This window comes from Podarcis muralis, chromosome 6 (genome assembly GCF_964188315.1).
Source record: "Podarcis muralis chromosome 6, rPodMur119.hap1.1, whole genome shotgun sequence".
NCBI classification, from domain to species: Eukaryota; Metazoa; Chordata; class Lepidosauria; order Squamata; family Lacertidae; genus Podarcis; species Podarcis muralis.
Window position 1 is genome coordinate 99,230,775 of NC_135660.1, and position 12,448 is coordinate 99,243,222.

The following is a 12,448-nucleotide window of genomic DNA, read 5'->3' on the forward strand; positions in this document are numbered from 1 at the left end:
CCACAACAGCAGGGGCAGACTTAGGGGAGCGCAATCCGTTTGCTCGCACTGGGTGCTGAGCCAAGAGGGGGTGCAGGGGGGGCTGCAACAATGATAAATAACAGAAGGCAAAGTGGGGGCACCAACATTTGGCACCACACAAGGCGCCACTGACATTTTAAAGCCCAAAGTCCACCTGTTCCTCTCCAGAGCAATACTGTGTGTCAGTCAGATGGGTAGAAGCAACCTTATTTTAATTATGTTTTATTATTTTATGTAAATTAAAGAAATAAACACAATTCAAGGAGCAATTGTCAAAGACCAAAACTTTGTGAAACCTATAGAATTTATTCAAATGAGCAGGAAAAGTTAACACTGAAGGGATGTTTACTATGGTTTCATTAAAAAAGAAAACCCCACCCCACTTTAACTTCTTAAACATCAAACATATATTGTGCAATAAGAGTGGAATTCTTAAGAAAAGGTGTAGACTAATTGTATGAACAAACACTTCTAACTACATAGAGTAACTATCTTGTGTTAACAACTAGGTAATGTTAAACTAAGACACCTGGATGCAGCCACAGAAAACTGGCTTCCTGGAAAATGATGAAATTTGAGTTTAAAACTAAGAGAGGAAGGCATGCTGTGTAAAGCATTTCTATTCCATTACCATCAAAAGTTTCTATATATGCAGTGAATCCTGCCTGCTGGTTATCTCTGGTTATCACTCATCTTTATTTGGAAAACTTTGGAGCTGTTGAGATAAATTTGTGGTAGGGATACAAGCTGGATAATAATCACAGTTCAGCAGCTGTGTGCCAAACCCATACCCAAGGCATAGCAACATCTATTTCACATGTAACTGGTCTGTTCCCCATCTTTTTAGAGGTTCTCACTCCTGTGCAGAAACATGTGCATGCTGAGAAGTTCCTGAAATTAGTGAATCAGTGTATATTTCGAATGTATATGTTCACTTCACTGATAAGTCTTCTGCCAGTAATTATGGAAATCACTAGAGATATCAGAGATGGGGATCACTGAAAGGTGACTGATAAGTTACCTTAACGCAAGTTTGGGTATTTGGATGATATAGCAAGAAAATGTATAGGATGTATAAGAAATGTATAGGAAAACATTGCAGAAATTAATCAATTTCTTATCAATCTCTTTTTCAAACTGGAAGGTAAGCTATTTATCAATTATTCTATTATTATTCTTCCTTTTTAAACTGTTGCACATAGTTTTTTCTTTGTTTTCCATACAGCATCCTGTTAAACATGACTGTCTGTGTTGTGGTCCGTGTACCAGTGGTCACAAAAACCCATGCACTATAGATCTTTTGGATCACAAAATCCATCATTTCAGCTTCGTGTGCATGTTCTGGATAGATAGATCTCTTTGCCTCCGTATAAGCAGAGATCATAATAGCTTGCAATAAATTGAGGAAAACACAAATCATCACAAACAAAAAGGAAGTTAAAAAGAGCCCTGCCAGAAACCTATCAGCTGCAAATTCAGTTCCCCTAAATGCTAAGGCGCAGTAAGATAACACAGTAGTAAAGGAATAAAGCAAAGTACGGTAACTTTCTTCGTGTTGGCCAAATCCTAAATACCCAACTGACATATATGCAAAAAAAAAAATGGCCCCTCCTACAGACAAGTTAGTAATTGTAGGAAGAGCTTCAAACAATGACTTTTGGGCCAAGCGGACATCAAACATAAACCTGAGATACCGGTATGTTTTCATAACGAGGAAAAAAGCCAATAATGCCTTAACTGTTCTGACAACTCGATCGAAATGAGCAGCTGCATGGAAGGGAATGAATTGTTCTTGATTATACAAATAAAACTGTATTAACTCAAAAGCAAGCTTAAGTCTGAATAGAATCAGCAGCAAAAAAATTAGACAGACTGTCTTAATTCCAAAATTAATTAAATTGGCAGCTGTTTTTATATAATTCAGCCTTTCTTGACGCAGCATGCGATATTCATCCACAATATAAAATATAAGTATAGCTACAATACATAAAAAAAAGAAAACTTGACTACTGGTTCGGTCAGCTAAAAGTGGGAGCTTATAAGAATGAACTGACACACTGCTGACAAGAGGGCCAACATATGAACATTCAAATATGACAGAAATACTGCAAAACAGATCTGCATCTGGATTAAAAGTGGTCAGCTCAATAATAGTTACCCAGGTCCTGTGATCAAGCCAGGTGTTGCTTTCCAAAGTCTTCAATCTTTCTGTTGAATTTATTTGTGGTTCTCCTGTGAAAAAATAAAAGCTGTATCCTCTGGATGGGTAGCTGTTTAATTCTCCATATGACACATATTCCCACTCAGCAATGCTTTGTTCATAAGTGTAGCCTGAAAAGCTGGTGGGGTTGGCAGCTGGACGATTGACTGGAGCTGACCACGACCCATTGTAGTCAGCTTGATCTTCTGGGTCACCTCCATATCGGTGTACACAGTGAATATCCGTCAGAAATGCTTTTTGAAAGCTATGTAGATAGGTACATGCCCTGTCAGAATGTATACCTCTTATTTGTCTCATTCTGGGCGACCCAAGGACTTTGGACCAGGTCTCTGAAAGATAGGTTGGTTGATAGTCATTGTGTATCAACGGCAGAAGGATTTTTTCCACCCATTTGTAAATATCTTCTACTTTATTTACTTCAGATAAACCAAGAGAAAATTTCTTACGCATAAATCGATTGTAGTGAAAGCTACTGGTGGTTTCTGTAGGATGAGTATACTTTAAAATTAAAGCTAAAAAGACAAAGTGACAGACCATATTTTTTGCTAAAATATAACCTAGACTCTTAACAGTTGCTTTTTTCCTCAATATTATAAGCTCTTCGCCTTTAATTGGTTGGTATTTCTTTGAAGCTCTAAGTTTGACAAGGTTATCACGTAACTGTCTCATCTCATTTGCAGGGATAGTTCTGTCATTAAACTTAAGATCTTGGTATCTTGTCCATGGGATATTTCTGCAGTATTTTGGATAAATGGTATTCCAGGCTGTAAAAAAAACTACCTTAAAGGTCTCAAGGAAAAGCACAGTTAGGCAAAATGAGGTAATGGAAGCTATTAACCACTCAAAAGAGGTTTTAGTGGAATAGGGTTGGCCAAGTAGTACAATGAAGAATGAGAGCACACCAGATACAGAAAGCACAATGATCCAGGCGATGTATAGAACCCACCAAGTAGACTGTGGTTTGTGTATTTTCTCAGAAAATGTTTCATTTTCTGCTGCAACATTATTGCTGGAATTGGTGTCTCTGTGGGGGAATTGCTGGGACTTCATCTCTGAGGGTGGAGCAGCTTTTAAATTGCCTTCTTCACAAAGGTTTTCAGATGAAAAGGAGGAACTTCCTTTTGGGTGAGCTTGAGCTACATTGTGGGCTGAAGGTTTCTTTGATAAATGCTTAAACAAGGTTACTAGAATCAATTGCACAGGAACTGAAATCAAAGAACTTTCTATTCCAATTGTTATAGATCTCAAATACTGCAGTTCTACTGAATAAATATGTTGGTCAATATCGTTGAAGAATATAGTGTTAAACATCAGGGAGCTTAACAGTATTGCTAAGCAACAAGTCAGCCTGAGGAATCTGCTGAAAGAGTCATCGTCTAAATGGACAAAGACAGACAGCCAAAGATGGTTCTTGAACAGGTCATTGCTAATCATAATACAAAAATAATCAGTCTTGCTTAAGGGTACACTGGGATTTGTAACAGTAAATGACCTTTCTATTTGGCAATCATCCCTGCCAGGATCAAACCATTTCCTACATATAAATAGCCATGACTGTTTGGTATCCATGTTTTGTACTTGGATTCGGCTTAAGAACCAGTTAGGACCAAAGCCATGATTATTGCGCCAGATATGAAGAGAACAAATGTTTCCTAAGTCTCTCTCAGTAGTTAAGAGAAAGGTGTCAATGGATCCTTCCTGGAAGATCCCTGGGAACTGTGGATGTTTTAAATGATGTACATCACTGGCCCCATTTTGGCCAATCAGTTCAATGAAGACATCAGCATTGGTGCCTGATCTTAAACGACTTCCTGTGTATATTGTGACTAGATACCTCACCTCGTGAAAGGGATCATTGTCTGGCAAATCTATGACCTGATCCCTGGTGCCAGCTTTATCTTTTCTTATGACCCAGATAGCCAAAGAGATGTAGATTATAAAAATAGCAAGAACTGTCAACCCTGTTACAGGATTTTGGCCACTCGATGCTAAAAGGAACCTTTTCATATCAACTTGATTGGGAAATAAAAGTACTTTGGCAGCCAAAAATTGGATACCAAGTCCTGAGGTCCTTGATGGCCTGGGGTTGGCTGTTCTTCTGCTACGCTCTTTTGCTTTACAGATGCAATGTATCTTGGAATAGGTGGTCTGAGGGCCAAGATGACAACTCCCTTCTTTCCACTGGTTCTGAATTCCATCCAGGTCTAGGCAGGCTGCTGCAAAATGAGCAATGCGAACTATCTTTGTGGTTTGGTCTCTGACAATTGGATGTGATTGTAAGACAACAGAGATATTCAGTCTGTCTGCTCTATTGCTCTGGAAAAGAGACCAAAGCAATGATTGAGGAAGACAAAGGATATATGGAGCCTTAACTGCACAATCAGTGACATTAGTATCCATTTTAGTTGGTGTAGGAGGACTGGAATGGGAAGCAACATACACAGCTACAGGGGGGTGGCTGATATTGTGGCCTAGGTATATAAATACATGAAAAGTAATATTTATTTTAGACACAATCTGGATAAAAATATCTTTGGAGCTTCTTTTTACTTCAAAACTAAAGCCACCAGTTGTTTTAGGGAGATTTTTGGCTGGTCCTATTGTCAAGTCAAAGATGGCCTCCTCTTTTCTAGCCATGATCATTTCAACCACATAAGGTGTGATACTGATTACGTCACCGTTAGCTTTGGTTCCTGTCATTTTTAATCCAGTCACCATTGTTCCAATATCTTCTGTATAAAGCAACCATGGAAAGGGATTTCTGTCAAATTCATAAAGAACAGTGGATACCACAGCATCTGCCTGTAATTCAGAATGATTACTCTTTTTCAGTTCAGTATAAAAGCAGTTCCTGCAATATTGTCTGTCAGAGAAAGTTCCTGAAACATCCCATTTCTCATCTTTCCGTAAATGCATGGCCCAGATTTCAGTCTCCATGTTAGTTTCTTGCTCCCCAGGGACTTTACCTTGTAAGACTAGAGCTGCTAATATTTCTGTCACTGAAATGGTTTCTTTAATTGCATTGGCATTGACATTTCCATGGTTCAAGAGGGAAGCGTTCAACACATTGGACAACCCGATAAATATACCATTGCCAAGGATCTCTGCTTCCTTAGAACCTAAGTCTTTGGCCCTGAGCCTTTTTAGAGCTTCACTGACCTCTCTTAGTTTTCTGACTGCAAGCAGTTGTGATTCCCTGTTTACTTCAGTAGTTTCATGTGTTACCTGACAAATACTCAAAATCACTTGGTTTATTTTCAGAACATCAGTTGTAGGTATCCTCGTAGTTATATTAAGAAGGATTTGTCGCAAATCAGTTTTAGAGCCTTGATTGGTTGGCAAAGTCTCTATATTATTTAATACAGAGGCCACCATATATACAAAATAACCTATATTAAAGTAATCTTTAGCTGCAAGCAAAGTTGTCATAGGAGCGGTTGGTCCACTGATTAAACCATGTAGATCATGCTGAACAACACGAGTTGGTTTATTTTTTATTTGCTCATACACAGTTGCTTGTAATATTACCTGAGAAGACGCTCCAAGGGCATCATACACTTGAACATATATGATTAAGGTAGAGTTCTGAGATGGTAGACCAACTGGAAGAAAAGAACGAGGAGTTTTAGGCTCATGACCAGCATACACTATTATTCCCAAAACATTATTCTCTACTGAAGATACAGCACTGGTTTTGATTTCATTTGATGATGCTATCACTTTATATGTAAGAGGTCCATTTTTGTCTTCAAATCCACTGCACTGAATGATGAATTTTGTTAGGAATGCCATGCCTATCTTTGGATTGATAACACACTTTCCTATCTGAGGTGGGCCATTCACATAAAAAGAATATTTGTAGATGGCTGACTGTCCTTCCATTGTGGTGACTTTCAGACTAAATGTAAATGACTGCTCTGCCATGGATACAAATGCATAAGCATTTATATGCAGATATGGATTGGATCTTCCAGTTGTACTTTTTGAAGACCAATCAAAATTTATTTCACTGGACTGTGCTGAGTAAAGTGACCAGTAATAGAGAGATTTGCCACTTCTGCAATTTAGGCATTTGCCAGAAAGACAAAATCTTTCTGTTGGAATTACTGACTCACCACAATTTTCAATACATGTGACATTTAGGATTATGGCAAGAGGAGCTTGCACATGTACTATTTGTTCCGTCTGAGCTATTCTGCTACCATTTTGAACCACCAGGCGAAAATAATACACATTATTTCCTTGAAGTGTTTCAGGTTGCACTCTTTGAACTGGAACAGAGCATGTTATCCATTTTAAATCTACCTGATCTGGATGACATTTCCCGTTTTCACTTAGAGTCATTGATGTGTAGTCAGTTTTTTCTTTGCTGCAATACCACGTAAAGGACAGCCCTTTAGAGGGTTGGACTGCCTCACCATTGTAGTATGCAGATCCATTAAGTATCCACTCATCAGAAAATCCAACTGTCCGGATACTGCCTCCAGCAATGACAGCCACAAAGGTATCTGATCCAATCTTGACAAACAGTGAATCAGACCCTTCCATGCTCTTCCATGTATCCAAAGAGGTTAATTTCATTGTAAAATTAAAGAGATACAAGCCATGATCTAAGACAGGACCAGGTACTTTTAATATGGTGGAATTTCTTCTTCCAATGCTAGGTGGATTAAAAGGTTTTGACCAATCTGGTGTAGCAGTCAGATCTGGAACTTTATAGATGTTCCAAATGACATTTGTTTGATTAGGACCTGGACAAGTGATACGTGTATCAGCAGCCAGAGTAAACTCTGTTCCTTGGGTATAATATACCACACGCTGAGAAGCATCTGGCTTCTGGATACTAATTTCCTTAATAGAACAGGGTTCTTGATGGCAAGCTATGCTAAATCTGAGGGCCTTTGAAGCATAAGTGTTGACTGTGGCTTTTAAAATAGCTGGCATAAGTCCATTTCCAATGCATTTCACCTTTGCTACAAAACCAGTGAAGAGGGCAGAGTTGAAAGTTAAGAAAGAATCAGAAATGAATTGCATTGCATTTTTGACATGATTTATGTAGGTGAAAGTATAGTTCTGAACTGGGTACTCGCCTCTAGAATCAAAAAGTTGAAGGTTGAAGGTCCACTCACACTGTAGCAGTGGATGTTGCACAGGAATAAACCAGACAATAGAGACCAAACTGTCTTCAGGAGAACTGTTATTAAAAACGTGAACTTCAATATCTTTTTCTCCTAGAGACCTGAACAAAGTCCCTTTCCGATTCAGATACACATGGATGCTGAACTTGGACAACTGCAGCTGCATGAATTCAACAACGATCAGGTAACAGAGGCTCTGCTCCTCGTAAAAGATATAGTGGGAGCTGTAGCCCTTCCTAGTGGTGGTAGTAGTGCTGTCTTCCTGTGTAGAATAGTACAATCCCAGTGTATGGCTAAAAATGTAGATGCCTCTTCTGGTTTTCTGTGGATTGAGTGTGAGATAAGTTGCGGCTCCGGTGCTTGCTCTGAAAATCAAAGTCTCATTAAAGAAATCAAGTTTTCCCGCCAGTTGTTCAGGCATCTTCTCATTAGTACGAAAATAGACACTGGCCACCACTTTCTCCTTGGAGTGATATGGTATGGGAACAGCACAGAAATTGCTGCGTAGAGCAAAATGGTTGTAATTGTAGAAGTGAGACCACTCTTTTGTATCATGCGTGCTTAATAGTTTATAAGCTACTATTCCTTGGCTGAGCTGTAGAAGACTCCAGGAAAGGCTGATTGTCCCATGTGGGTGGCTCAGCAATTTGGAACGTACACTAAAGACATGCAACAGGGCAGGCTCCACATATAATTCTATGCTAAGGCTGATCAGAGGTCGATGCTGAACACTGACTGAAGCGGTATAGAATCCACGATGGGGATAGCATACAGTCAGGTGGTAGCTATAGTACGATGCGCAGACCTGGTACAATTCTGCATTAGGGTAGCCAGCGAATGGAAGTGGTTCACTGTGCTGGTTGCTGGGAATGAGGAGATCTTCTGGACTACCCCCTCGGCTCCTGAAGCGATAGCTCCATGAGGAACTCTTAAGGCGTGCGCACCAACCCAGGTGCACTGGCTGCCATTCAAAAACTGGAAGGGTGCGTGGCCAGAGTAGGAAAAGTCGGACATCTTGCCCGGTAACCTCAATGCTCAGGTTGTGGTGAAAGCACAAGGGTGCAGAGCACAAAGTTGATGTACACTGTACTGTGATCCGACTATAAGCCCATGGTGGATAGGGACCTTCCCCTGGCAGGCCTTGACCCAGCACCAGCTCACCTAACCAGTTATCTGTACTGTTTACTAGGATGGAATCTCGGTACCAGTGGCAATGAGGAGCGGGTTGTAAGTCTGTCTCTCTCTCTTTAGAATTCACTCCTGGTGCTCTTGAGTAGCACAATTCAATGTATTCATCCCACAGACATGAAACCTGGAGTTCGTTATCTTGACGTTGATAAACACGATTTTCTGGCTTTGAACAAGTGACTAACAATGGTGGTGGAAGGAGATCGAGAGGAGCTGCCACTCGGTATTGCAAGCAACATGAACAGCAGAAGAGGAAGACATGACATAAAAGGTACCTCATCATTGACAGGAAAAAGAAATCTGACTCAGTAGTAACAGTCATCTCCTAGCAACAGCACAAAAAGAAAGTCTGCATGGATTCTAGAACCTTTCCGCTGTTGCCTTAGGCAACTCACGCCCATTTTCAATATGGACACAATAGTCCTTGTCTTTTTCTGTGGTTGAATCCCACACTCCTCTTCACAGTCCTCACATTACACTGGATTTGTATAAACCCGTGTTATTGCCATGTTGCCCAGATGTATCTATTACAATTTTAATGGAGAATGTTTGGTAGGACTTTAATTTTGAAAAGGCAATGACTGTGACAAAACTGGAGCTTGAGTGATTATTTCCCAGGATTATATTCCATCTAAATAGCATGTATGCTTATCTCTATATCTTATGAATCCCATAAGCACTGGAAATCCCAGATCTTTAATTTTCTCTGTAAATTACCCCATGAGAAATGGGAACATATTACAACTGCTACCTGTTGGCTTTTGGGTAAAAGATCGCCTCTCTTTTCTTTCAAGCCAACTTTTCCTATGGAGTCTTTGGCAGAACCACTGAGTACACAACGCATCACACAGAAATGTAGCCTAGTAACTTCTCCTTTCCCCCTTCACCTCCCCCTCCTTCAAGTTGAATTTATGTCATGCACATTAATGATACTATTAGAGGTCACTATTAGAATGAATAAGTGGTAAAAATGGTGATATTTAAAACATGTATACCTCAGCTTTCCACAGGAATGGAATTCAAAGGCAGTTTACAAAAAAGAACAGCCTACAATGAAATCTCAAAAATAAGGAATTAAAATACAGAACAAATGGCTTACAAATACACTAAAATAAAGAGCTCATATCCTAACTCACCAAAGGCCATTGTAATTTGCGACCTATAAGATAAAAGAAGAGTGTTGGGGATGTAGGGGAGAGGGGGAAGTCAACAGAAACCAGTCCTGTGTGTTAAAGGCATCCTCTAAGTGGCCTAATGAAATCCTTACTTTATTTTGCCATTTCTTTACAATTGGAGATACAATGGCGTTCCTACAGTCTAGGAGTAGGCTGCCTCAGTAAATCAGAAGTTCACACAGGACCATCAGTCAATCTTCCAGCACAAATCAGCTGCATACCACCCAACAGTCCAGCTTTGTCTGGGATAGGCCAGATTTACAGAAGCCCAAGGAATACCTAGAGATAAACCACAAACTAAACAACTCTGCATATAGTTTACAAAAACTCATTAACAGTAATATACAGCACTCCAACAGTACTATACAGCATTTCAAGTCCATGAGAGAAATTCTCTGAGTGTAGACTTGTGCTGGTGCACTTCCAATGGAACTCTAACAACGGGGTACCCAGATTTCAATCTCTGTTTCGTGAATCTGTATATTACTATTAACGAGTTTTTGTAAACTATATACTGTACAGAGTTACAGTGGTACCTCGGGTTATATACGCTTCAGGTTACATACGCTTCAGGTTACAAACTCCGCTAACCCAGAAATAGTACCTCGGGTTAAGAACTTTGCTTCAGGATGAGAACAGAAATCGTGCGGCAGCAGCGGGAGGCCCCATTAGCTAAAGTGGTGCTTCAGGTTAAGAACAGTTTCAGGTTAAGAATGGACCTCTGGAATGAATTAAGTACGTAACCAGAGGTACCACTGTATTTAGTGTGAGATTTACAGAAGCCACTGTGGCTTCTGTTTGAAATCAAGGATGTCTTGCTTCCGCTGCCTTGCCGCTGCCTCCTCCAATGTGGCAGCCATGATAACTGCCGCGGCCTCCATGGCGGCCTCCACTGCACTCCTGGAAGCGGGCCCAGCACATCTAGAAGCACACTTCTGGAAATGCATGCACCACTTCCGGCAGCCAGGGTGAGGCCGCAGTGAGGCCAAGGAGACCGCAAAGAGGCTGAGGAGGCTGAGGTGATGTGGGGACAGGGGGACAGCATGATGCAGGAAAGGGGATGCCCCAGATTTGGGTGAGGAAATGTTGGAGGGTATGGCAGTGGAGAGGTGCAAGTGGAGGTTTAAACCTCACAATCCTGGTGCACTTAGGGTGAGTGCACACGTGACAGACTATGGCTATGTACATAACAGAGTATTAAAGCACATACACAGATCCGATTTTTCCATGTGCACTTTTGTGCATGCCTTCGGTTGAACTCTATCTCAATATTTCCAATCCACACTAGTGGGTAGTGCTTGATGGAATGTATTCACACTGTTTGTCTCCCTATCCCCTCAATTACTATTTCCTATCCTCCCAGAGGGTTCTATGGGATGTTAGGTGAAAAACAGTGCCTCTAGTGGGGGGCATGTTGTGCTCCTTCTGGGGTAGTTTGTCCGCCCTTGGTCCCCACTCTGTGGCTCTTAGAAGCTGTCAGCATGTGACAGCATCCACACCCCGGGAAACAGCCTGACTACCAGCTAAACCAGGTGCGGGTAGCCTATGGGCCTCACCTGCATGCGAAGACAGCCTCCGGCAGATTGAGCAGACGAGACCAATTGTGGGTCCAATAGTCATGAAGGCAGCTTCTGCACATGCTATAAAGGGAAGTGTGAGGCTGGTCAAGCAAGGAAGATAGCCCATCTAGGAGAAGGAAAAAACTGCTGCTTTGCAGAATATCTTCAGGGGAAGAAAAGGCTAAGGAATAAACCCTACACGAACTAGGAGTGAAGTTCCTAAGATGGTTGGATGGCACCTTGTATACCTCCTTTCAGCAACTCCTGCAGCCAAGCTGGTGCTAAACGCATTGCTCTGCTTTCTTTTGGACCATATCACTGAGGCCGAGAAGGAGGTCTTGTCTGGGCCGCCCAGGACCTCCATATGCGCTGCTCAAGCCACTTTGGTGCTGTTGATGCAGCAAAACGTGGGAGGCAGCAGTTATGAGTTATTGATCTCTGCAGCCACAGCAAATGCTGTGATTCTTCAACAGTTTGACTTTGCCCCCAGTGGCGCACTCCACTGTCTCTTCAGACAGATGGATGGCAACAACAACAAACAACAAAATCCTCTGAGAGTTCTGGAAACCCAAGGTCCCTTGTGGGCATGTGCACAAGTATTTGTTTGCCTGTGCATTTAGCCATTCATTCATTTATGAGATACAAGTTTTCTGATATGCCAGACTTGGAACAAAATAGCCAGTTGTCTTTTTTAAAAAGTGTGATCCTGTGCTCAGTCTCACCAGCAGCTCACCAGGAATGCCTCACCAATGAAAGTAGGGGAGTGTGGTGATAAAATGGCACCCACCCAAACATCCCTGAACATGTTTCAAAAACCTACCCATACAATGTGCTACAGTACAACCAGTTGGGTAACATTTGATTCTATGCTGGATTTTTCCCCCTTACCACATTTCCCACAGATTGGAAGAATTCAAATTAAAGGGGGGTAAAGTGCAGTTTGCCACTTGGGTGAGGACAATCTCATTTGGAGAATCCTTAAAAAATGAAAATATTGGATAGATCAAATCCACTTTAAAATGCCTTGTGTACATAGCCTGTGTGTGTATCTTTATGCATGTGGGGTTCAGTGCAGGAGAAGGAGGCTTTGTGATATGATCAACAGACAGACAGACCTTCTGAGTGGACAAAAGCTGTGCGTGTATA

General features: G+C 41.2%; 1 protein-coding gene across 1 annotated transcript; it reads right to left on the reverse strand.

Annotated features, from left to right (window-relative positions):
* Positions 1-258: 258 nt before the first annotated feature.
* On the reverse strand, positions 259-8,926 carry LOC114596771 (polycystin family receptor for egg jelly-like). The gene has a single exon (XM_028728505.2). It carries the CDS (start codon positions 8,888-8,890, stop codon positions 1,193-1,195), a length of 7,698 nt encoding a protein of 2,565 aa, XP_028584338.2. The 5' UTR covers positions 8,891-8,926; the 3' UTR covers positions 259-1,192.
* Between the last annotated feature and the right edge of the window lie 3,522 nt (positions 8,927-12,448).

Coding starts and splice junctions, on each gene's coding strand:
- LOC114596771 (XM_028728505.2), bottom strand. CDS start 8,890: ATGACTGTTACTACTGAGTCAGATTTCTTTTTCCTGTCAATGATGAGG.